This window comes from Hydra vulgaris, chromosome 12 (assembly GCF_038396675.1).
Source record: "Hydra vulgaris chromosome 12, alternate assembly HydraT2T_AEP".
In the NCBI taxonomy this organism is placed as follows: Eukaryota; Metazoa; Cnidaria; class Hydrozoa; order Anthoathecata; family Hydridae; genus Hydra; species Hydra vulgaris.
The window spans coordinates 10,620,986-10,646,497 of NC_088931.1; the positions used below are offsets into that span (position 1 = coordinate 10,620,986).

Sequence of the window (25,512 nt, forward strand, 5' to 3'; positions counted from 1 at the left end):
TACGTCCAAAAAATATAAAAGGTTTTGAGCACAAGTGTAACTTGCGGTTGTTCAAACTTGGGCTCAAATCAAATCAAACCAAATCAAAATGTATTCTGAAATAGATTTTACATTTCATGGAATATTTACATATAGTACAAGTATTAATTTTAATTAAATATTTTATGTAATAATAGTAAAGTAAGAAATTTGATTTATTTAAAACAAAATATACTTATTCAATTTACTTTTATACATCTATCTAACATATAAAACTTTTATATACCTAATTAAGATAAAGTAATAAGAGAAAATTAGATGATAATATATAGTAGTAGCATTATAGGTAATATAGTATCAGTAATAATAATAATAGGCAATAATAAAAACTCCAGTTAACAAAATAATAGTAGTAATAACAATAATAATAATTAAAAAAATAACAATATTTATAATAGTGAGAGTTTGAAATAGAATAGTTATATAAAAGACAATATTAATTTGAGAAAAAGTTATTAAAATGAAGTAAGGAGTAGAAAAAATTAAAAAAAGATCAAGTATTAGTAGTTATAAACAACCATTGAAGCAAGTAAAAATAAGATGGATAATAGATAGTTAGCGGTAGAGTAGCATAGGAATTAGAATAACAATTGTTTAATAAAAAATTAAATAGACTGTTTTTGAATTTGGAAAATATAGAGAGAGAGATTTTAACTGTGAGGAGAGACTATTCCATATGCATATGCTCTGATATTTAATAGATTCACGGTCATAATAAATAGTTCTATGTTTAGGTAAAGATCATTTGAAGCTTTTAGCTGATCGAAGTTGGTAATGAGTGTTTTTTTTATAAGTAAAAAAAATCAGTAAATGGAGGAGGTAAGGTTTTATGTTGCTGTTTCCAAACAAACAAGCAGTTGAAGTGTTTAAAATCTTTTAATTTAAGTATCTTTGATATGTAGTAGAAGATGTTTGGGTCAAAGTTAAAATGCTGAAAAAAGATTATTTTTAGGGCTTTATTTTAGAGGTGAGATAATCTTTTAAATATTAAAGACTGGGTTTCCAGCAAACATGCCTTTGTCGGACCATCATCTGAAATGCCGCTGCTGGTATTTTGATAGCGGTCCATAGCTGGATTTTCCTACAAAATGTCGATAGAGGCTAGTGCATGTTGGACCATTGTCATTTTTATATAGAATCCCAAATTCAGTATTGCAGCATGGTAGTCCGATGTCTGTGTTGCCTAAAGTGGAAAATAAATTTGCCAAAGTGACAAATTAAAACCAGTACATTCAGAGTAAAACTATTGCCCACATTGAAGTCATATTTCAGATTGGACCCATTTCTAGTACTATTATTTATCTTAATTCTAGTATATATTTATGTCTATATGTTCTAATATATATTTATGACTATATAATAAATTTATGTACATAAATGTAGTTAATATTTTATGGCAGTTGAAATAAAAAATTGTGATTTTTGATAATAATATAAAATTTTAACGTTTCAATCAATTAAAACATTAAATTTTTACAATTTATTTGAGTAAATATTACAACAAAAAAAAATCCTTGTTGAACAAGGAAATGCTAGCGAGGTATTCTGTGATATTGATACAAACTTAGATTCTATTTTAAACAATTCTGATTACTATCCAGAATCATCAGACACTGAATCTTCTAGTGACGATTATTCTAATAATGCTTATGATTTAAGATTTAATTTGGCACAATGGTCAATTGAGTTTGGTTTTACAGAGAAAGTTCTTTCTTCATTGTTAAAAATTTTGAACAATTCATTTCTGGAGTTGCCAAATGATCTACATACTTTACGTCATACAAAATCTGTAGATACAATATCAGGAGGACAGTATTACCATTTTGGTATTGAGAGCGGAATTTTGAGTTCCATTTCAAATTTAATTTTTTTTAATGATTTGAATCGCATATCTATGTAAGTAAATATTGATGGCCTGCCTTTGTTTCGAAGTTCTAGTGATCAATTTTGGCCAATATTGAGTTTAATTGAATATCATCAAAACAATATTCAGCAAAATAAATCTCCATTTATAATTGGTTTATTTTATGGTAAAAGTAAACCATCGAACTGCAATTAGTTTCTGAAACAGTTTGTTGAAGAATGTAAAGCTCTTTTACCATCTGGAATTGTTATCCATGGAGAGTTATACCAGTTTAGTATATCAGCTGTTATTTGTGATAGTCCAGCACGAGCTTTTGTAAAAGCATGCAAAGGCCATGGAGGATATTTTGGATGTGATAACTGCTGCCAAAAAGGTGTTTATGTAGGAAGAGTAACTTTTCCTATTTTTGAAGTTAAACTTCGAACAGATAAGTCAATTTCTAACATGACCTTAAAACAACATCACAATGTTCAGCAACTTTCTGTTCAATTGGTTGGTGCTTCCAAGTTTATTCCAAAAGAATTTGCTCGTAAGCCTAGGGTTGTATCTGAATTTGAAAAATGGGAAGCAAAAGAACTCAGACAGCTCTTTCTATATAGTAGTGTTGTATACTTGGCAGATATACTAAATGAAGCCATGTATAAAATTTTTTTGTTATTATCTGTTGCTATGAGAATTTTATTGTGTCTACAATTATGTTCGTACTTATATTGCTAATAATTTACTTATTCTTTTCATAAAACATACCTCTGATTTGGATGGTCCAGAGATGATAACTTATAACATGCATGGACTTTCACATTTGTGCCAAAATGCAATAAAGTATGGACCTTTAGACAGCATATCTGCTTTTCCATTTGAAAACTATCTTGGTCAACTGAAAAAGTTAATGCGAAAACCTTATTTTCCATTACAACAAGTACAACAAAGATTGTATGAGAAAGATTTATTGGAACTTAAAAAGGTAGCTGTTAAGTATCCTATATTAAAACAACAGCAGAATATTCCAAACGATTGGAATGGCTTCCAAACGATATTACAGGAATTGAATCCCAACATAAGCAACTGATTTTGAAAGATTTTTGTATTAAGTGTACTGTGGGTGACAATTGTTGTAGATTAAAAAGCGGTAAAATTATTTTTGTTCAAAACATCGATAAGAAATTTGGAGATGGTGATATTTTAGTTGTATACAAGAGGTTATGTGAAAAACCTAGACACGTTTTTCACATATCCTTGGAATTCATCATCTGTTGGCATATACTTAGTTTGTAATTTATTAGAAAATATGAAGTATTGCTCTATTGGTAACATTGATAAGAAATATATACTTTTGCCTTACAAACAAAAATATGCTGTATTTTTGCATTTTTAAAAGCTTATTTGTCTATATAATGTAATATTTGTAAATTTAAAATATCTTTAAATTATTTTTATAGTAAATTTTTATTTGGATTCAAATGTATTATTTTTTATTAAGACTTTAAAATACATTTCTTTTCAGTAAATTATGCTTATAAGTTAAATAAGTATAATCTTGAGAAATAAATACCCAGACCCCAGAAATAAGCAATACCCAGACCCCAGAAACCATGACTTCTCAGTTCTTGTATAAGAAGTTTTTATAATAAAATTAAAGGTTCGATATCAGCTTTCTTACTTTAGGATTGTTTTTATGATTATATTATATTTGATTTATATTTTCTGCATAGTTTCTAAAATTAGAATTTAGTAAAAGAGAGTTTCTTGTATTTAATAATAAACTTTCATCTCTAGAAACTACTTATTTGAATTATATATGACTTAATTGACTTTTTTTTCAGAAAGAAGGATTACTGGTATTATAAGGACGAAAGTAACAATGACACAATAAACGTAATAAGCAAAGCAAAGCTAAGATAACAAGTTTGTTGAAGAGAAACATTTTACCTGAAGCTCATTAAATATCATTGGCGATGCCAAATCAACAGGTTGGAAATGGTATAATTACTAATACAGTATCTTCTCCAAGTTTATTCACATCTTTTATCATCTGATATAACTTCATTAGTAAATGTTGTTATGGAGATTAAAGTTTGCTTTACTTTAATTTTGTATTGATTTTAGTTTTTGCAAACTAATATCAATACAAAATTGCTGCAAAGTTTAACAGTGGGAAAAAACAATCAAGGCATTTTTGATAAGTTGAAAATTACCACTTAATGACATAAAAGAGCTGAATGCCCTTGAAGAACTCCTAAAGAAAGATAAGAGTGTATTTTCAAACTTAGTGAGTAAATTTATTTTTAACTTTCATTTTCCCCTAAGGTAACAAGGTGATCGATGTAAAGAAAGCGAAACTGACCTTGAATTTGATCTCGAAAATAAAACTGGTTTAAAAGAATTGCAGTGTAGGCGTGTACTTGAAAGTGAGTTTATTTTTATAAGCAGGTCTTTTCCTTTCATTATCTGATTTGTGATCAATCTTTAATTAAATTTTTTTTTTTCAAAGTAAACATGCAATTTTTATTTTAAAATCTTTTACACGTTTATTTATTTTTAGGAGCCGTACAAAGGAATCTGCCCACAAGTACCGTGATCGGGGGTGACTGAACAGCGGGGTGAAAATGAACACCAGTACTAGTTTTACTAAATGGTAAATATGTGTTAAAGATAATTTTCGGCTGCCCTCAAAATGATCTTTTCCCGTCTTTTCTCCATCGCATATAAACATTGCAAGTTACGTGGTTAGGGCAATTAACTCACTTATCAAGGAATACCTTAAGAACCCCACATCTAAATGTCATTAAAATTGGCTTGCATCACGTTCACGTACATAATGTTTTAATAAAATAATAATTTAATGTATAGCTTTTTTTAATACGAAATTAGGCTTTTCTTCGTTAATTTTAGGAACTATGCCTCGAAATTACAAAAGAAAGGAAAACAGTCGAGCTTATAAAACAAATTACACAAAAAAAGACATAGAAACAGCTGTAATTAAAGTAAAAAACCATGGATATACCATTAGGAAGGCTTCAAAAATGTACAATATTCCATTAGGAATATTACATAAAAAAGTAAAGCTTGGGGATCAAGTTCTGAAAAAGCATGGCGGACAGACCGGACTTGATAGTAAAACCGAAAATTTATTTGTCCAAACAATTAGTAATATGACTGACTGGAGAGTACCATTTGATTCGTTAGACAAGACTTTTAGTCAAATCTTATTGCGATAAAGTGAAGATAAATGACGCTCGATTCAAAAATAATATGCCTGGGGTAGATTGGGTTCAGTCTTTCATGAAGAGACATTGTTTAACAAATAGGGTTGCAGACAATGTAAAACATAGTAGAGCCGTGGTAAACGAAGATTCCCTTAACAAATATTTTGATAGTTTGTTCCTAGAGTTAAAGGATATACCTCCAGAAAATATTTACAACTATGATGAGACCAATATAACAGATAATCCATTGTTCAAATCCGTTATTGTTCATCGTGGCCATGGGAACCGTGTTGAAAAAAAAACAAGAATATTCAAAGCAGTCTACCAGTTTAATGTTTTCTGGCACTGCTGTCGGAGAGTTTTTGCCGCCCATGGTTGTTTATAAAACAAAGAATTTTTACCAGGGTTGGACTCAAGGTAGACAACCTGGAACTGTTTATGACATCACTCCTAATGGGTGGTTTGATATTAGAACATTTACTAGATGGTTTATGGAAATATACTTACCTGTTGCTATTTCAAAAGCCGGAACAACATTGTTAATTGGGGATAATCTTGGTTTACATTTTTCTTCTGAAGTTATTGAAGCCACGATTCAACATAACATCAAGTTTATAACAATGCCCCCAAATGCAAGTCATCTCTGTCAACCACTAGACGTTGCTGTATTTAGAGGATTAAAGCAGTCGTGGAGGAGTATTCTTTTGAAGTGGAGAGTAAAAAGTTGTATCAAAGGAGCATTTTAAAATCCGTTTTAGATATTTTAAAAAATAATCTAGGATTAGGCGCAAATCCACCTGCAAAACTCAAACCGCGTGGTCCAAAGGTGGAACCAGGTAAAAGAATTCATTGTTTAGAAGAGTCAATGCCATCAAGTTCAACAGAGCTTAACAACAACACAGGTAGTAATTGGTACTGTGCTTTATGTAACAAAAAGTGGGTAGAGTTAAGCAATGATGTATGGATTCAATGCGACAATTGCAGTAAACCATATCACCTCAAGTGATAAAGATTATTTTTATGTGCCTAATATTAAAAATATCAACTTTGTATGCAGCATGTGTGAATCGTTTGAGACATTGAAGGATAGTGACAGTTGATGTCCTATTTTATGTAGGATAGCTTTGTAAATAGTGTGATACATGTAGATATATTAAAAAACTAGGTTTTAAAAGTAGTATTTTAACTTTTCAACATGAACTGAATTTTTAAAAAGGTACTTCTATATAAAATAAACTTTATGTTATCTGTTTGATATTTAACAGTATTTTCCCCATTGTATTATTGTAATATAGCCTTAATTTAGGATATGAAAACGATATTTAGTGTTTTAAGTCACCCCAAATCGGCTGTTCATTTTCACCCTGTTTCGGAAATATGTATTTACTCGTGTAAAACCAGAAAACTAAGTTATTTACTTCATAGTGTTAATCAGTCTTACAACTTTTACAGAAAGCTGAAAAGTTTAATGTTCTGTTGCAAAAAAAATAGTACTGATTAGCAAACAGTTTACTCCCACGATGCAAAAATTTTCAAAAAGCGTTCATAGTCGCCCCCATTCACGGTACCGTCAATAAATACGAATTTCAAAAAGAAGTACGTTTTTTGCGTGGTGCACCAGATCAAAATGGTGGAAGACAAGCTAGAGCAATGATAAGTATTAAAAAATGAAGCGGAGCATCAAATATCGATAATGATGACGAATCACAATAATAGACTTTACTTTTTTTTTATTTAAATGAGACATGTACATACTTACATCTTAATGATAGAATTATTTTAGTTTCCTGACTAATTATTTGTTATTATCTTCGAATTTGATACCCCGACGCACAATATAAGCCCACAATTAGCGCGTCATATAATGCTGGTTTTCGACAAAGTACCGCCATAGAACCGAAAAAAAAATAATGCCGTAGTACCAGCACGACACTCCAACGCTGTGCTAGCTTATTAGGCCGACGATGGAAACACGGTGGTCCGACAAAAGCTTGTATACGGAGACTCTGCCGGTCTGATGATGGCCCATCAGTGGCTTGTAGATAAAGGACCGCCATAGAACCGATAAGCAAAACGCAGCGGTTTTAGATATGCTTGTCAAATATGGGGACAAACCTAGCAAAGGCATGTTTGCTGGGTTTGTTCCCATACTCGACTAGCATAACGGGTGAACAGTGAAATTTGGGATTTTTTTTGAAACGCTCTTACTTTGCAGTGGATCAATATTTTTTGATAAAATAAAAAATAGCTCGTAGATTTATAATCAAATAATTTATTTTTGAAGTTGCAATAGACTTGTTTCACCGTTTTGTCTTACAAAATCAAGCTTTCGATACACCCCTCCACGCATATTCTGTATAGCATTTACATCTAGTTTCTTCAAACAATACTTGATCCGTTGTTTTAATTAATCAACTGAAGTAGCCTGCAAATTGTTCTTATAAACCATTCCTTCAAAATTGACTAAAAGCTCTGGACAAAGTTCAGACACTGCAGGAGGATTATCGGCTTTTTGTATGAAAAATGATGTTTTTTGAGATCAAGTAGCTTGTCACTAATTTAACATAATGGGCCAAAGTCAAGTCAAGCCAAAACAAAAAATTAGCCTCAGAATAATGTTTTTTAAAAAAAGGCATCAGTCTTTTGAAAATGCTCTCTTTAAAATACACATTTTGTTTGACAGCAAGGCCCGATGGAACAAAATAGGGTGTTGAGATGCCTCGAGGTGAAATTGCTAACCATACAAGAATTTTCTTTTCAAACTTTGCCTTGGACATGTATTTCACACCACAAGAAACTGCTTTTGGATTGCTTGACGAATACCTAACGTTTGAGTCTAATCAGAGTGAGAAATTTGAAGTATGATTCATCATCAATTATGAAATCACACCCATAAAATTTTCTACACAATCTGCCACAACATGTTTGTAACTTGAACACTTGCTCAGGAGTACGGGCTGGAATGGCCTGTTTTTTTCGGTAAACAATATTTGTGTGTTGCTGAATTGTATACACAACGTGAGATTGGCTGCACTTGAGCTTTCGAGTAATTTGTCGGGTGGAAATGCCAGAACAACAATCAATCATGCTTTTCAACTTGGTAATATTGGTTTTAGTCATTATTTTAGCTTTTCGACCAGAACCAACAACACGAAGTTTTAATTTGCTTTTTTCCCACATTGAAATGTATCTGTAAATGTTTGCTCTAAGGTGACTTTCTTTCAAAAAATGATCCACGACAACTTTTCTACCTTCCTTAAAATGCGAATCACAATACCTGTGCACAATCAATCAAACTTTCACGCTTCATTTTGATGCAGATTAAAAAATAGTAGGAATATTTTCATAAAACTTTGCCAGCAGCAGCTACAGAGAGTGGGCTCTAAAATAGAAACAATAAATGAATCAGCGCACAAAAAAAATTCAAAAATAAAAACCGTTAAAAAAATCTCAAATTTTACTGTTCACCCGTTATCTAAGATGAAACTCAAAAACAACATGATATATGTTAAGGAGCGTTTCAAGATTAACATAATGTCGAGTTTTGGTCAACATACCTGCTTAGTTACAGTGCTAAGTCTTGAAGATGGAATGCAGAACTTAAGTTGGAACCAATTCTGATACCAAGATACTTGATAAAGTTCACAGGATCTATTTTTTGGCCACTTTATCTGAAATTCTAATAAATTGCTCTGTTTTGCAAACTTCAAAATATCCAGTTTAAAAGATATAAAGGCTTGGTGATGCTTTGAAAACATTTTTTGTCACCGTAAACTCGATTGGTATTAGCAAAGATTTTATAATTACAGTTCGTTTGTAAATCGCTTGTAAGTGTTTGTCGCTTGAATTGCAATAATTATTGTAAAATAATATTGTTATAAGTGTATGTACACACCCTGCATGTTCTACCAATTTATTCAGTCGATGTTTGGAACAATCCCTGAATGTTCTACCTATTTAGTCAGTCGATATATGTACACTCCCTGCATGTTTCACCTATTTAAGTTAGTTGATGTGTGTACGTTTCCCGCATGTTCTACCTATTTAATCAGTTGAGGTATGTTCACTCCCTGCCTGCTCTACATGTTTAAGTGGGCACACCTTTTTTTTTATAAATTAAATTTTATAAACAATATAACTTTTTATTAACAACAATAATAGGCATTATGCATAAAACTAGAACTAAATACTTTAAAATACAACATAAAAGTACACTTAAAAACATAAGCGCTTAAGAGGAATCGATCCCTGTCGCTGGGCGACAAGGCAAAATTATAAGCCACACGAATGCAATAATATCTATGATATCAACAAATGCCTAAAATTCTTGATATCTTAACCATGTTTTATAAATTAATCATGGTTAATTAACTATATATTTAAATGTTCTTTATTTAATGATAATCATAAGTGTTGATTGCGTATACAATTTATAAATTACATGAAAAATAATATTTCCCAAGATAAAAAGAAGATAAAAAGAAGACCGGAAATTTCACAACAATATTTTAATTCAAATATGTGGTAAATAATACATTGTTGTAAAATAGTATTTTTAAATATTTTTCAAAAATGTATGTTTCAAAGGGCTTCTTTCAAAAATAAATTGTTTGGCAAACTGAGCAATCCTATTTACTTACTTAAATTTTCGCAGACTTAGATATAAATATGTAAAGAAACATGCGCACCATGAACACATTTTAAAATTAAAACTTTTGCTAAGTTCAGCTTAGAAAAATTTGGCGGGTGGTCTGAGTTTGAAAAACAATATGCTAGTTGGCTTTGTTTTAGATGCCTTTGGATTCTTGTGAATTTTTTTTCTTCCTATTATTTCAAAAACAGCTCTCTTTTGTTTATTTTGTGCTACGTATAACTTTTCAACTTTGTAAAACTTTTTTTTATTAGTAGCAAATTTTATCAAACTGTAACAGCAAACCAGTTTCTTATTAGTTTATTATATTTTTTGAGTGATTTTTTATTACTTTATTTTTAAATTTAACAAGACCTAACATTTTAATTTATTTAATTTAAAGATTTAAATTAATTCTACAATAAACCGCTATTTAAGTTGTTTCTTCCACACAAGCCGCCATCCAAGTTATCAACATGCGCAATGATTTGCATTTTGAAACCCTGAATAAACATGCGCACCATGTTTGTTGTTAGATTGTTTCACCTCTAAAAATGGACGCCACGAAATATCTTTAAAAACATCCCAACACTTGCACTATTATCAATTTTACACTATTTATAGTATTTTAATAATTATTATATTTAAATTTTTTGGTGAATAACATATTAGATGGCGTGATAAAATATCTTTTATAGTTATAATTCATTTAAAGTCATTTTTAAATAATGTGCTAGTGTGGCATTTTAGAACGGCGGCGGTTGAACTTTTTTTTTTTAACTTTATAATGAAAAAAGTTTTCTTTTAATATTACTATTTACAACTTTTTTTTCTTTTTTTGTTGTTGTTGTTGTTCTTCTACGCTCACTCCTTTTCGAAATTAAAAGAAAATTTTATTTCATACGTTAGCTCTACACTTTCAAATAAATATGACATACAAGTTCGAAGTAAATAAAAGACAATAATTAAAAAGGTGATGTAATAATAATTGCTTTATCTTTTATCTTTTCGCAATCAAACTTTTTTTTAAACTCTTCTTCAACCAAAGGCTGTTTATAATTTAAGAAATGGTATTCCTGCTTTAAGCTATTTTCTTTTTTCTATTAGTAAGAACTCATTGTGTCACTCATTTTAATTGTGTTAGATTGTTATTTTTAATGTAATTTTACTGTACGTTTTTATTTGTGCATAAAATACAATATAATCATTTAATATTTGGATAATGAAAAATGTATAAATACTCAGTGTGAGCTATGTTTAAAACATTTGATAATAAATTTGTGTGGTATTGTTTACAAAAAATCTCTTCGTTTACTCCAATTAGTAAGATATAAATATATATCAAATCAAAAAAGAAATTGAATGGAGTTTTTATATTCAAATAGAATGTGATTGTAATTTATCTTTACTTTTCATAAATCAAAATTCAAATTTAATTAAAGAAATGTTTAGATGAAAATCAGGGGGCAAGTAAAAATTATTTCTACAAAATATATGAAAATAAAAGATAAAACAATATATTTTTCATATGTATTGTCGTTAATTTATTTTTTAAATTAAATTATGCATATATTTTTAATCATTTTCTATTATTGATTTTATTATAAAAGTTGTTTTTTTTCAAATTACTTTTTAGTTTACCTCCTGAAAGCTAAAATATTATATTTTGATATGTAATTTATATGTATAATTATATAAAGACAAAAAAAAAAAAAAAAAAAAAGCAAGAAACGCATTCTAATATTTTCTTGTTGTTTTATGTTTCAAGGGTAAATACATTTTTTAAAAAGCTATCGATCACCAGTGTTATACAACTACACAATCGTTGCCGGTATAAATAAAATAACTTCTAAAACAACAGGCGCCACCATGCAACTTTTGTTTCCAAGGCCATTATTAAATGAGCATATGGTAATCAATAATCAGTTATTTACTAAGTATGAACAAATTAATGGATATACCTCCACCGTCATCTGCCATCCATGGAGTTCGGAAAACGGTGGTGGAAAATTTAGAAGAAGACGTTCTAGCCATAGTGTTGTCGCAAATATGGATCCAGCTGCCGTGGCACGAAGAAACGAACGAGAAAGAAATCGTGTAAAGCAGGTCAATGATGGATTTGATGAACTTAGGCAGAGAGTACCTTTTTTACCAGATAAGAAAAAATTATCAAAAGTAGAAATTTTGCGCTGTGCCGCGCTCTACATTAGAGACTTAAAAGATATATTAGAAGAATATGACTGCAATAATTCTTCAAAAAATAAAAGAAGCAGTTCCGAATGCAACTCTAGCAGAGATAGCAATAGTGGAGATGAAGATGATATATTAAGAACGGAAATGCTAAATTTATCAACGGACCAGCTTTTAATCAAAATCGAAACTCCGATGTCTTAATATAAATGACAGGAACACAAAATGCAGAAAGGAGACACAAAATTAAAAAAATTGGTGTTTTGACGTTAACGTAAAAATGTTTGTAGTTTTCATGAAAAATTTTGTTTAATTTTTTATAAATTATTTTTGTGTTTGTTTTTATATACCTTTTTGTCCAAAGAAATTATGTGAGCATATTTTGTAATATAGATATTTTTAGTTTAATAAATGACGTTTAAGATTTATTTTGCTTATTTTATATTTTGTTTACAACTGCGTAAAGAAAAGCCTAGTTTATCTTTACCTTCAATAAAATTAGACATTTAAAAAATAGCCCATAATTACGGTTGCCAAATGCCCGGCTTTTACGTAGAAGAGTATAAAGCCAAATCTATAAAATCCATTTTATGCAAAGGAGAACACAATTTTTATTATGTTCTCCTTTGCAAAATCCGGACATCTGACAAAATCCGGACATCTGACAAAAGCCGGACACCTGATAAAAGCCGGACATCTGACAAAAGCCGGACATCTGCCTACCCATAATCCTACTAATCTTAGTATAAAATAATTTTTAATATTCAAGCAGTTATGAGAAAATAGATTTTTGAATAAAAAATTCTTTTTTATGTAAGCAAATATTAAATGAACGTTTATAATGAAAAATAAAGTGTATTGATACAAGTAAGTTTTTTCATTTATGTAAGTTTTTCATTTACATGAACACTGTAAACGTTTATCTTTTATTAGCATTGTATATTATCAGTAATATGACCAGGATTTATTGATGTAGTAAACAAGTAAATCTGATTGAGGAAGAATTGATTCAGAAAGCAAAAAAAAATAAAGCGATAATTGAATCTTTATTGAAAAGATACATGATAAAATTGTATTTTAATTAAAACTCATATTTTAATTAAAACAAAAACAAATCGATGTTAATTAAAGCGCAAAAAACTATTGGTTATTTAGTTTATATTTGGTGATTTATATTTGGTTTTAGTTATATTTGGTTATATTTAGTTATATATGGTTATATTTGGTATATTAAACTGGTATATATATTAGTATAGTGGTTTTATAGGAGAACATGAGTCAAAATGACGAATAGCACAAGATGGCTCTTAATATAACAACTGAATAAATATAGTTCAAAATGAGTGGAAATGAAACTGTATTTATATCTAATATTTTAAAACACAATTTGTTTTTTTAAAATAATGTTAACTTTATTTTAAATGCATAAGCCTCTTTCTTGCAATTTAAAAAATACCGCCGTTTCGGTATGATCGATGGTGCCTTTGGGTAAACGCATTTTAGTGGGGATGTACCGAAGCTTCAGCCTTAGCCAGGGTCAGGTTTCTCTCCTCCGGCGTCTGCCTTGTAGAGATATTAATAATGAATACAGTGGTATTAATTACAAGATGGTCCACTGTTCCATTACTAAGTCACATATAAAACTCACAAGAGTTAGATACTAAACATAAAAAAATGAAGACCTCACAGACACAAAAAAGAAAAAAAAGAAAATGAAATAAAATCAAAAAACAAAACAAAAAAACAATAAAAACAAGAAAATCAAGATTCGAAAATAATCGAAAAAGTTCCAAAAATAATCTGGGTACTTTAGTTTAAAAAAAGATTGTTGTTTATATCTATTTTAATTTTGTTATCTTCGCTCCAGATTTTTTCACATTGTAAAAGAAAGTACTCTTTACTGTTTGATATTTTTGAAATTTCGAATTCCTCATACAAAATTTTTTTGATTTTGTTTTGGAATTCCTTTAACAAACTCACTCTAGCAAACATCAACTTTTCTAGCAAACAACGACCTCATTCTATTACAATATAATTTATATAAAAGTTCGTTTAGAAGTATATTTCCAATATAAAAACTATTTACAAGTGTTAAAGGAAAAAGTAAAGTTTTGAATGTATTTTTAAGAGGTGGATGATGTGGATAGATTTTTTGAATAAGAGCGAGTGTGTATTTTATGAGTGGTTGTGCTTTTTCACATCTAAACATCATATGGGGAAGATTTTCCGTTTTTTTCATACATTGAGGGCAGAGATCGTCTGTTACAAAGCCTCTTTTTTTAAAAATCGAGTTGGTTGGAATTGCAAAGTGTATTAGTTTGTATTTAATTTCGTCTGCTTTAGTGTTGATGTTACTTTTGTGGATGTAGTTAAATAATTGGGACCAGTCTTTTGTTGTTATGTTTCTCATGCTATATTTATAGTAGTCTGCCCATCTGTAAAATTTTCCCGTTAGGTTTATTTCTGCATCATTTTTGGAGATAGTGTATATATTTTTTGGTTTGAGGTTTGTAAATTTGAGAGAGGGTGAGTTTTTTAGATAAATAGATGTTAGTGCTTTGTTGTGGTCGTAACTTTGGCTTTGAGAATTTATGAGGTGTTTTCATTTCGGCGGTAAAGAATTTATTATTTTTGTTAGAAGGTGTTGCTTTATACCGATGAGTTGACTCTCTAGAAAGCCGCTAGCAAATACTTTTGAAATGTCGCCTATCTTGATTATGCTGTTGTTTGTGGATTCTGGAGATGGTTTGAGGATTTTACGCTCGTGTCTTATATATGGATTGTAGAATATTGGTTGGTTTAGTACTTCCTCGATGGTAAGATTTTTGTGCTTGTTGAATTTTCTATAGAGATGACTCCACGTTTTTATTGTTTGACGGTAGTAGGGGGTAGAGTTTTTAATGATTTGGAAGAATGCGTGGTGAGAAATATAAGATTTCCTTGATTTGCATGGCGGTAATTATTAAAAATATGAAGGGCTGAATCTTTCCATGCTCCCTGCTTGTTCTCATTAAAATATTTGGAAATCCAACTTAGTTAACTAAGTTAACTAGTTGAATTATATAACTAAGTTAACTAGTTGAAAATAACTAACTAACTAGTTGAATTGATTGTAATTTTTTTTTCAAGTCGATAATGTTTAAACCGCCTTTATTGATAGGGAGTGTCTTTATGGAGCTATTTTTCCAAAGGAAGTTGTCAATTTTTCGTTCTATTAGTTTTATGTTTTTGTCCCATAGTATAGGTAGGGTGAAAGCAAGATGCCATAGGCCGCTTAGTAGTGTTTGGTTGATTATTAGAGCTTTTCCTTTAATCGATAATTTAAATTTTTCCCACTTTTCGATCTTTTTGTCCAATTTTTCTATGCTTTCGTTCCATTGTCGGTTGATATATTGATTAGAATTAGAGAAATTAACACCTTGACTCTTAAGAGTAGTGTCATGCCATACGAAATTTAGAAAACTGTCTTTTATTATTGATCTGTTTCGTCCAAGTCACAGATCTTGGCATTTGGAAATGTTCAACTTTGTTCCTGTACCTCGTTTGTATATGTTTAGAGCGTTGCCTAAAGCTATTATTGAGTTGTCAGTCGATAAGAAAAAGACAGTGTCATCCGCATGCTGTTGCAGTTTAGTTTCTTTATTGTCGATTGTGATTCCTTTAATTTCTGGATTTCTCCTAATAAATCCTGCAAAAACCTCTGCTTGAATTATATATAGTATCATGGAGAGGGGACATCCTTGCCTAACTCCTCTACATATGTTTATTTTGTCTGATAAATAACCGTTTACTTTAAGATATGCACTGATGTCATAGTATAATGTTTTAATTACATTAATAAAAAAAACACTAAAACCAAATTTAAATAAGCGATCATATAAAAAATTCCTGTCAAAACGGTCAAAGATATTAAAAAAGAATTCTAATATTCGCAACTATATTGCTAAGTGTTCATTATCTTCACTTTCATCATTCTATTTTAAAATTAAGCTCTGCGACCGTGAAAACCATGTCGTTTTAAATGTTAACATTGTTTAAAGTAACAAAACAAAGTAATAATGGGTTTAAGATAATGGCGAATATTAGCGTTTTGGTAGGGAATTTTTTTTTTTTCAAGTCAAAGTTAAAGCGCATTGGGTTGGTGAAAAAACAAAATGGATACCACTTTTCTTCATTTTAAACAGCGATCTTTCATAATCTGCAAAAATAATTGAAAAAAAAAGGGGGGGGGGGAGGGTTCGAAAGTGCACTAGAAAGTGCACTACTTTTTTTAGTATATCCTTGCAGTTTTGTAAAATAAATATTGTAAAATAATATTAAAAAAAGGTGTCTAAATAGAAGGTCCTCTAAAAGGTTCTGATTGTTTACTAATCCAGAAACGACATGGGTGCAAAAATACACAACGTCAATGAGTGCTTTTACTCAACCTCGGTATTAAACCTTAATAATATAAATAATATAAAGGTTTTTACTTGTAAGTGCGCATTGTGCTGCAGCGCATATACTTTGATTATAAAAGTCATACAAAATGTCTTATTTTTAAAAAACACCCCCTTCCCTAGTATTTTTTAAGGTGCAGGTATAATTTGGGGGCAGGCTAAAGAAAATTGATAATAAAGCTAACTGCAGCCTAGAAAAAATTAAAATAACAAGCAAGGTACCAATTTTTTAATTTACCAGAGAAAATCTTATGTATTTTTATAATGCACAAAATATAAAAAGAGTTCTCAATGTAACAATAAAATGCATAAATATCGCAAATTTATTGCGATTTTAAGTGCAAAATACGCAGCAATAAAGCTAAAATAAAAAAAAGTATGAGTTTAAATACAAAAAATTTGTAGTCTAAGCTAATTCAGCAAAATGGGTTTATATTAGACACTTCCTCATTGTCACAGAAATCAGTAACTTTTGACAAAAAAGGTTAAATTTTTTTAAAAAATAATTAGCTTTAAAAGAGGATCTAAAGTGGTCAGAAAATGCCGGTGTGGCGTAGCTATTTTGGAGCAGTTGGAGCAAATCCTCCGCGCGCACAGAGTGTTACGGAATTTTTTTACTTTTTTTATTACCTTCAAAAAGTCTGTCAGCAACCCCATCTAATTTATGTAATTACTTAAATTGGATAAGCATACATTAGAAAGATGTGCAACTTTGCTTCTATTCTATAATGTATATAACCTTTGTGATTAAAAGGCAATTGTTAATTCGAACTTTTCTCAATTAACTTTGAGAGTAGAGGGGGAGCACCAATTTTACTTGCTCTAAGCGCTAAATATGGAGCTATGCCACCCCCCCCCCCCACACACACACACACACACACGCACACACACACACACATATATATATATTTATATATTCATATCGTTTGATGTAGTGTTGTATTAAAATAAAACAAAACTTTTGCTCGTTGAAAAGTGCTCAATATTTAGGAAATTTATTTTGACTATTTATGAATTTCAAAACAGAGCGGTTTATGATTAAAAACGAAAAAGAAAAAACTTTTATTATGGAGCTTTAAGTTTTAGGCCTAACGACATCATCGACGTCATCAGTCATATATTACCCATTATTATAACTATATATATATATATATATATATATATATATATATATATATATATATATATATATATATATATATATATATATATATATATATATATATATATATTTCACGATTCATTTAATAGATGAAGCTAGCTAAACCATAAAAGTATAAAATTTTAAATTATTTATTAACTTTATACTTATAAACCAAGGACGTCCAGGTTAGGGGTCGTCCATAAAGTACGTACGCTCATAGGGGGGAGGTCTTCAAAAAGCGTACGAAAGCGTATGGGATTGATGTTCCAGATAGGACACTTTCATACATCGTGCAAACTCATAACTTAAGTTTGTTTATATCTATGCAAAATGAGAAGACTTTGCAAAATATCGGGATATCGGAAGCCTGTGAACAAAAAGCCTTAAAACGCTTACCCTCCCGACCCCCAAAATGAGAGGGGTGTAAATTTTGCATGGTCATATCTTTTTTGTAATTTACAATATTTTTCTACAAAAATTAAAATCTGTCGATAAATTTAGTTTTAGATGTTAAAGTTAAAAGTTTTGCTGCATATTTCCCTCACGTTTGGGCAGGGAAGGGGGAGGCAAACGCTTTAGGGCTTTTTGTTCCTAGGCCTCCGCCATCCAAATTTTTTGCAAGGCCACCTCATTTGGCATATTAACAAACTTAAGTTTGCACGATGTGTGAAAGTGTTCTATCTGGAACATCAAAAAATCCTGAGGGGGCCCATGCACACATGCCACCCCTTATATACTGGCCCTGAGTAAGACCTGAGGGCCGTGGTTGATGGGACGGAGTCACCCCAAAAAAAACGTGTCAATGGCGTCTCAAAATCTTTCAAGTTTGACCGCTAGGTTTTGCTAAAATAAAAAGCTTCTTAAATTAGCAAAAGGGCACAAAATTTGCTGTTGCCCCCTCCCACTGGGTTTTACCCTTTGTTTTCAATATTACTGATCTCACGTAAGACTCATTTTTTACTTACTAAAGAGGGGTGCCTGAAAAAAACGTCCACCTTAAGTATAGTTTATTTACATTTGATTCGTTATTAAAACAAGGAAATTGTTTACACGGATTTCATCGGGAATCGAACCAGGATCTCCATCGACTATTTCCGCCGCATTAACATCTCGCCCAAATACACACTTATTGACAACGTATTTTAAATTTATTTATTTAAATTATTATTTGCATATATACTTAAAGATGTTTATAAAATGCGCAAACAAAGAGCTTTGGGGTCGTATAAAGTATCAAATTTCAAAATTTTTGGCGTACGTACTTTATGGACGACCCCTTAGGGCCCTGCAAATCGGCATTTTTAGTACACGAATCGAAGCAAATCTTCACTCGAAATCTAAAGTTTAAGCTTTTTTTTATATTATATTTTTCAGAAAAATATATTTGAATAAACTTATTTTTAAACTGCTTCTCACCTTGGTTAACGTTTGATAAAATGGTACTTACGGATAAACAAAATTAATTTGATAGCGCCAAAGCGTCAAATATCTAAAAAAAAACGCAACAAAGTCAAAACAAGAATTCAAAAAACTTGAATGATTTTTTTAAATTCGAATTGAATCTCGAATTGATTAATCAAAAACCAATTCCATTATAAATTTTGAAGCTTCTCCACAGGCTAGTAAAAATACGTATTTATACGTCTTTGTTTAACTAAGCAAAATGAGTTTCGCGATTTTACAAAACGCAGACCGGAAGTGTTTTCGAAGTTCTTGGATATATAACTGATAACATATTAATTTAAATAAAAAAAAGATTATTTATAAACAGAAAAATTTATTCGATATATAAATATATATAGAAAATTATATAAATATTTCATAAAATGCCCTCGTGCTCAAATATATATGGTATGCGTTTTGTTATAAACACAAAATTTAATTTTGATTTTAACGAACGAGATCCAACTAACTTAACGTGCCACCATATCTTAAATGCATTGTATACTTCTTTTCTTCGTGTAAAAAAAGTTTCATGTTTTTATCCGCTTTTGTACAAATGTTATTCTAATCTGCTGCACTATGTTGAATTATGTTAAATACGCTAAATCTTCATACGTTAAATCTTCAATATATATGTATTATAAATAAATATTTTACTTTTTAAGATCCGATGATAAGATCCGTATGATTCTCTTTCGGAAACCTAGTTTTATATTGTTAGTACGCTGAATTGTATTATTTACGTAATTGTATTTCGTCTTATATTATTATGTATCACGACTAAGATTGTAAACTGAAGGAGAAAAAAAAATTAAAAAAAAAGGCAAATCGAGAATTTTCTTGAAAACACGCAGTTTTCCAAATTTCATTGTCCCGGTCAAAGAACCAAAGTTTTTCTGAAATAACAGCGATTTCCACTCTGTTCTTGACCTAACAAGTTAGGAAAACACACTTTCAACCCAGGAACAGGACAAAGTGAAAATTTGTTACATAGTGTAATATACTGATGACGTTGATAAAAATCTAGGAGAGAACATGTACCCATAAAATTATACAAGACTATTGACTGAAAATGTGTTTTATTTTAAGCTCTAAATTAACGATTCATAATAGCAAGTTATATAGATTTTGAATTATGATTTAAAATCACTCAATTGGTATCATGGGTGTATACCACTATGCCTCTTTGTTTCTTATTCAAACTTATACCTACTTATACCATGAAAATGTTTCAAGTCATTAAAACAATGTCTACAATAAAAACTAATTAAGTTCTTACTTTTACAAGAAACTTTTTTTGTTGTTGTTGTTGTTGTAAATTTGCTGTTTAAAATATTCACAATTTACGTTTTTTTAAAATATACAAATGGCGGGGGCAAGATAAAGTGATAAGGCAAATATTTTTTTTTTTTTTTTACAAGTTCAATAAATTTACACATCGTTACGTTACAACTACATGGCATAATATCATGCATCGTAAAAAATGAAAAAATAAATGTTTTTCTGTATTTAGTGATAACTTATTTAGTTTCAATCATATATTTAATCTTTTAAGCTCTTTGTTCATACATTCATAAAGGTTTTCGATTGAGTTCGAAGAATAAAGTTTGTGTCATCGGCAAACATAATTACATCAAGTTTACCCGAGGTTTTTGTAAGGTCGTTAACATATAGAAGGAAACAGAAGAGGTCCAAGAATGGAATCTTGGACCTCTTCTGTAGTTTCAACTCTTAGTAGTTTTGAATGTTTATAATTATCTGAAAAAACACATTGTTGTCTGTTGCTTAGATAGTTTTTGAACCAGTCAAGGGTTATGTTTTTATCCCATAGTTTTTCATTTTTTTAAGTAAAATTTTATGATTTACAGTATCAAACGCTTTTGACAGGTTTGTAAAAATGCCTAGAACAAACTTATTTTTATCAAAACAATCACATATATTGTTAACTAGATCTGGGATTGCGTGTTCAGTTGAATATTGTTTTTGGAAACCGAATTGCTTTTTATTTAGAATTTTATTTTAATTAAATACTCATACAATCTGTTATAGATTACTCTTTCAAGAAGCTTAGAAAAGGTAGGGAGTACCGAGATAGGTCTATAATTATTAACTAAGTATGTTTCACCTGTTTTAAATATTGGTACTACTTTAGCTACTTTAAGCTTGTCCGGTACAACTCCTGTTTTAATCAAAGACTTAAAAATTTTAAGTATAGGTTTATTTATCGTTGTAAAGACATTTGCCACTACCCTACTACATATCATCTATAACTGGAGTTTTATTTAATTTTAAGGAATTTAGAGCAACATTAAGCTCTTGGTAGTTTAGTTTTTTGTATTTTAGTTCGCTCTGGGTATCACTTAGGTATGACTTGAATGAGTTATTAGGAGACTTAATTTTTGAGGCAAGATCAGGGCCAATGTTAACAAAAAAATTCGTTGATTCAGCAATCGTATTTTTGTCACTGAACTCTATATTATCTATGATTATTTGAGCAGGTAAACTATTTGATTTAACTTTTTTGTTTCCAATTATTTCTTTTATAGCATTCCATGTTTTTTTAATGTCACCGGTTGCATTTTTTATTTGGTTCGAGTTGTAATTTTTCTTCGAACTTTCTTTTATTTTTCCAAATAAATTTTTGTATTGTTTGTAAGTATTTAGATTTTTTTCATTTATATTTTTTAAATACTTGATGTAAAGTTTTAAGTGGAGTTGGTATACTCAAGGTTGCATTCTTGGTAAATCCTATCCCACCTCACTGCCGATAGTGAGTCTTTAAACTGTTGAATAGTAAAATTAATAATTTTTCGTTTATAGACTTTGATTTTAGAGTTATTATTTTTTGTATCTTGAAAAAAGAAAAAGATATTGGGAAGTGATCAGATATATCCGTTTTGATTACACCTGCTTTTAATGAAGAATCATAAAATGAATTAGTCAATATGTTGTCTATTGCAGTGATTGAATTAAATGTTACCCGGGTTGGTTTGTATATTATAGGAAAGTTGTAGTGTTGAAACATATCGTCAAAAAAACAGCATCTTCATTGTACTGTAGACAGTTTATATTTATGTCTCTAATACAGAATAATATTTTGTGGGTATTGTGGTTTACCCTCCTCCGGCTAATTGCCATATAGAGGCCACATACCCGGGCCAGCAAAGACAAGTTTAGCTCACCAATGAGCGTCATCACCAGCATTGCTGTCCAAGAGTAAGTGAATTTAAGAAGAACGAAGTAATTTAGAGCGATAGTCAGAAGAAGATGAATTAGAAAGATAGCATAGAGTAAGCAGGACAGATATTGCACGAGGTGTTAGAATGTGCAAATTATAATAAATGTATAAATGTATTTACACATATATTATGACACATATATTATTAAACTATACACAAAAATGGTTTAAATTAATTAATGTACATGTTCAGAATAATATTTTGTGCTCTTTGTTATTTTTAGAAATATTTGTTTTAGATGATTTGAAAAGTTTTTTACATCACCTTCAGGTGGTCTGTAACAGGTGGGCACTAGTATATTTTTTTTATATTTTGTTTATTATTTCAATTGTAAAGACCTCACCATCGGCATCAGAAACCGAAAAATCGTCTCTAATTTTAGTAGTCAGATCATTATGAATATATGTCATAATTCCACCTCCTCGTTTTTGAACTTTTCGCTCATAAGATATTAGTTTGTAGTTCGGAATAAATAGGTTTGAATTTATTCTGGATGATTCGTTAGAACACCAAGTTTCTGTTAAACAAATCATACTGAACAAATAGTTACATTCTATAAGAAAATGCTTTAGTTTGTCAATATTGTTATTTATACTTCTTATATTTATGTGTATCACATTATGTGTAGTTACTGTTTAATAATTTTAATTCATTTTTAAAAGTTCCTAACTCAAAAAAACCGCGAGTTAAAATTTTTTTCATTAAAAAAATGCAAATCTGGATTGTAAGAGTTATTAAGTAAAAAGTTATTAGCCGATTTGAAAATATCAAAGTGTTGCGTTTTGTAATCTATTGTTTGTTTAGCCATTAGTTAAGAGAATTAACTTTGCTTCGATGGCTCAAACTTACGCAAAAATTTTTCTTAATTTAAAAATACGCAAAAATTTTGTTACTTTCTAAATTCGCGACAAAAAGCTATTAAATTTAGTAGTTGCGTACTTACCTTGGTTGCGAAGATTTTTAACTTCTTCCAAAAGTTTCTTTCTCTCTTCCATCGTCTCTTTAGCAAAGTCTTCATTTATATATATTTCACTTTCTTTTAGGTTTTTAAGTGAACTTAAAAGTTTAATTTTTTCTTGGTAGTTTAAAAGTTTAACTACGATAGTCCTTGGTGTTTTGTCTTCTTTGTACGACCCAACTCGATGTGCTCGTTTCACGATAATTTCAGTTGAAGTTTTAAGGTTGTTTGTAAATATTTTTTTCACAGATTTCTCACAATCACTCCAACTTTCTCCTGGTGAATCTTTCAGACCATCGACTCTAATGTTGTTTCGTGGAGAGCGGTTTTCTAAGTCAGTATTTTTAATTTCAAGATTATGTTTCTTCCTTATTTGTTTTAATTCTTCCTTTATTTTTTCTTCTTGAAAGTTGAGACTTTCTTTCACATCGTTTAAATCTTTCGATTCGTTTAAATCTTTCAATATTTCGCATATTGACCTTGTTTACATTTAATTCATTTTCTATTTTGTCGAGTCTATCAGTAATTATTTTTATATTTCCACTCACTATTTGTGTGAAATTCTTGTCTTGGTCTTTTAATAACCTTTCTGTTTCTTTAAGAAATGTTCTTTTTTGTTCTTCAAACATGTTTGTAAAAATTTTTTCGATATTTTTGATCGTTATTCACATTTTTTACTTATTATTCTTGAAGAGCAGTCAAAAACACGTGCGTTCGCGGCAAAAACTTTTTGAAAAAAAATTTTTGATTTTTAAAATTTGTGATTTTGAAAAAAAAAATATTGTCTTCTTTTAGATGTAGATTTTGTTTATATAATACGGTATTATATTCTTTTTTTATTACTGACGAAATAAATAAAACTAAAAAAAACTAAGAAGACAAGATAATCGCCAAGTCCCTAATAATCCGCAAATAATATAGTCATTAAAACTTGTCATTAAAAATGTTATCAAATATAAATACAAAGTAGAAAAAAAAAATAAAGATAGTAAGTTCCAATATTTATTTTCAATAATAAACGAACACAGAGCAAAAATAAAAAACAAACAAAATAAATATTTAAAATTATATAAAAAGGTTTTCAATTATTACGTTTAAGAATACAGAATTAAGAAATGAAAAAATGAATTAAAGAATGATTAAAACTTTTAAGAAAAAGTTATATTTATATATAATGAGAAAATATAAAGTTATATTTATATATAATGAGAAAAAAATTAAAACTTTATAACCAAGTAGGCACGGTACGTTTTTAAAACGTTCTTTATACGTTTTTATTAGGTTTAAACCTAATAGAAACGCCCAAAGAACGTTTATAAAACGTACTGTGCCCAATGGGAATACGCGCAAAAATGTTGTTTTTAATCAAATGTTCATTAAAATGTTGCAATTCTAATGTATCGTTCTCACTATTATTGTGTTTAAAATATTTTCGTATTTTCTTTCATCGTTTTTAATACAAAGCTTTTTTTTCTTTTGATGTTCTTTATTCAGTTAGAGCTCCCTGCATTATTGTTGTTGTTTTTTACTGAAGATTTTTTTTACCTAAAACTTATTTAGTTTATTTTAATAAACAAGAGTTTCCATTGCTATTCAGGTATGTCTTTGTTCAGAAAGTTTTTTAATGGAAAAAGTAGAAATGAACTTTACTATAAACCACTCCTTAAATTTCTCCACAGATAATCAGTATAAGACCTGAGGAGTTGCTCAGAAGTTTTTGTAAATTGTAAATTCATCACATTTTGAAACATTTATTTTTATGAAAATGTTTATGTACATAAACCGGTTCTGAAAGTAAATAACCACTGAAATGCAAATAACTTGAAAGAGTACCTCCAAAAAGGAAACCACAACCAATTCAGAAGATTGATATACGTTTGCTGTCTGCATAAAAATCTCAAGTAAGTTCCTTTGTCTGCAAGTTTAGAATATCTAATGAAAATCCATTGCTAAAACAACTATTCTTTTGTTGTTGACTCCTATCCTAATGGACTGTGCCCAAACTGCAAGGTATATATTTTCAAGAAAAAAGCAGATAAAGATATACCCAAAAATGTTAAGGAAAAGTGGACCACAGTTAACTTAGACTAATTTGTGACCAATAGAGACTGTAAGAATTGTACAACTTGTGAAAATGTCATCCGCGCTCACCAGGCCGAGAGTCCAAAAATCTTGAAAAGTTAGCATTTCAATCAAAAAGTATTACTCAAAAAAAAAGTTATTTCTTCTATGTTTAAGCAAATATACGTAGAAGAAGACGAAGATAGTGGTGCTGAAATTAAACTATCTACAGAAGGTGCTCTAATCACAGCTACTTTTGGAGTTAAACAGAAAGGAGCAAAATACATTATTCTGAAAGA

The 25,512-nt window shown here is 29.7% G+C and overlaps 1 protein-coding gene and 1 long non-coding RNA gene across 4 annotated transcripts; both read left to right on the forward strand.

Annotated features, from left to right (window-relative positions):
• Positions 1 to 3: 3 nt before the first annotated feature.
• Positions 4 to 6,904, forward strand: LOC136088193 (uncharacterized). 3 transcript variants are annotated; one of them, XR_010642154.1, is made up of 5 exons: positions 8 to 140; positions 3,727 to 3,883; positions 4,211 to 4,311; positions 4,446 to 4,714; positions 4,796 to 6,904. It is a non-coding gene; the product is annotated as an uncharacterized LOC136088193 (long non-coding RNA). The 3 variants fall into 3 exon arrangements; XR_010642153.1 differs by having other exon boundaries at positions 4 to 140; positions 3,727 to 3,873; positions 4,446 to 6,904; XR_010642152.1 differs by having other exon boundaries at positions 4,446 to 6,904.
• A 4,603-nt stretch (positions 6,905 to 11,507) lies between these two features.
• LOC100215172 (achaete-scute homolog 1a-like) lies at positions 11,508 to 12,351 on the forward strand (the record flags this gene model as incomplete). Its single annotated transcript, NM_001309744.1, is given in 2 exon segments — positions 11,508 to 12,108; positions 12,110 to 12,351. Coding segments are annotated over 2 exon segments (558 nt in total).
• Positions 12,352 to 25,512: the final 13,161 nt, after the last annotated feature.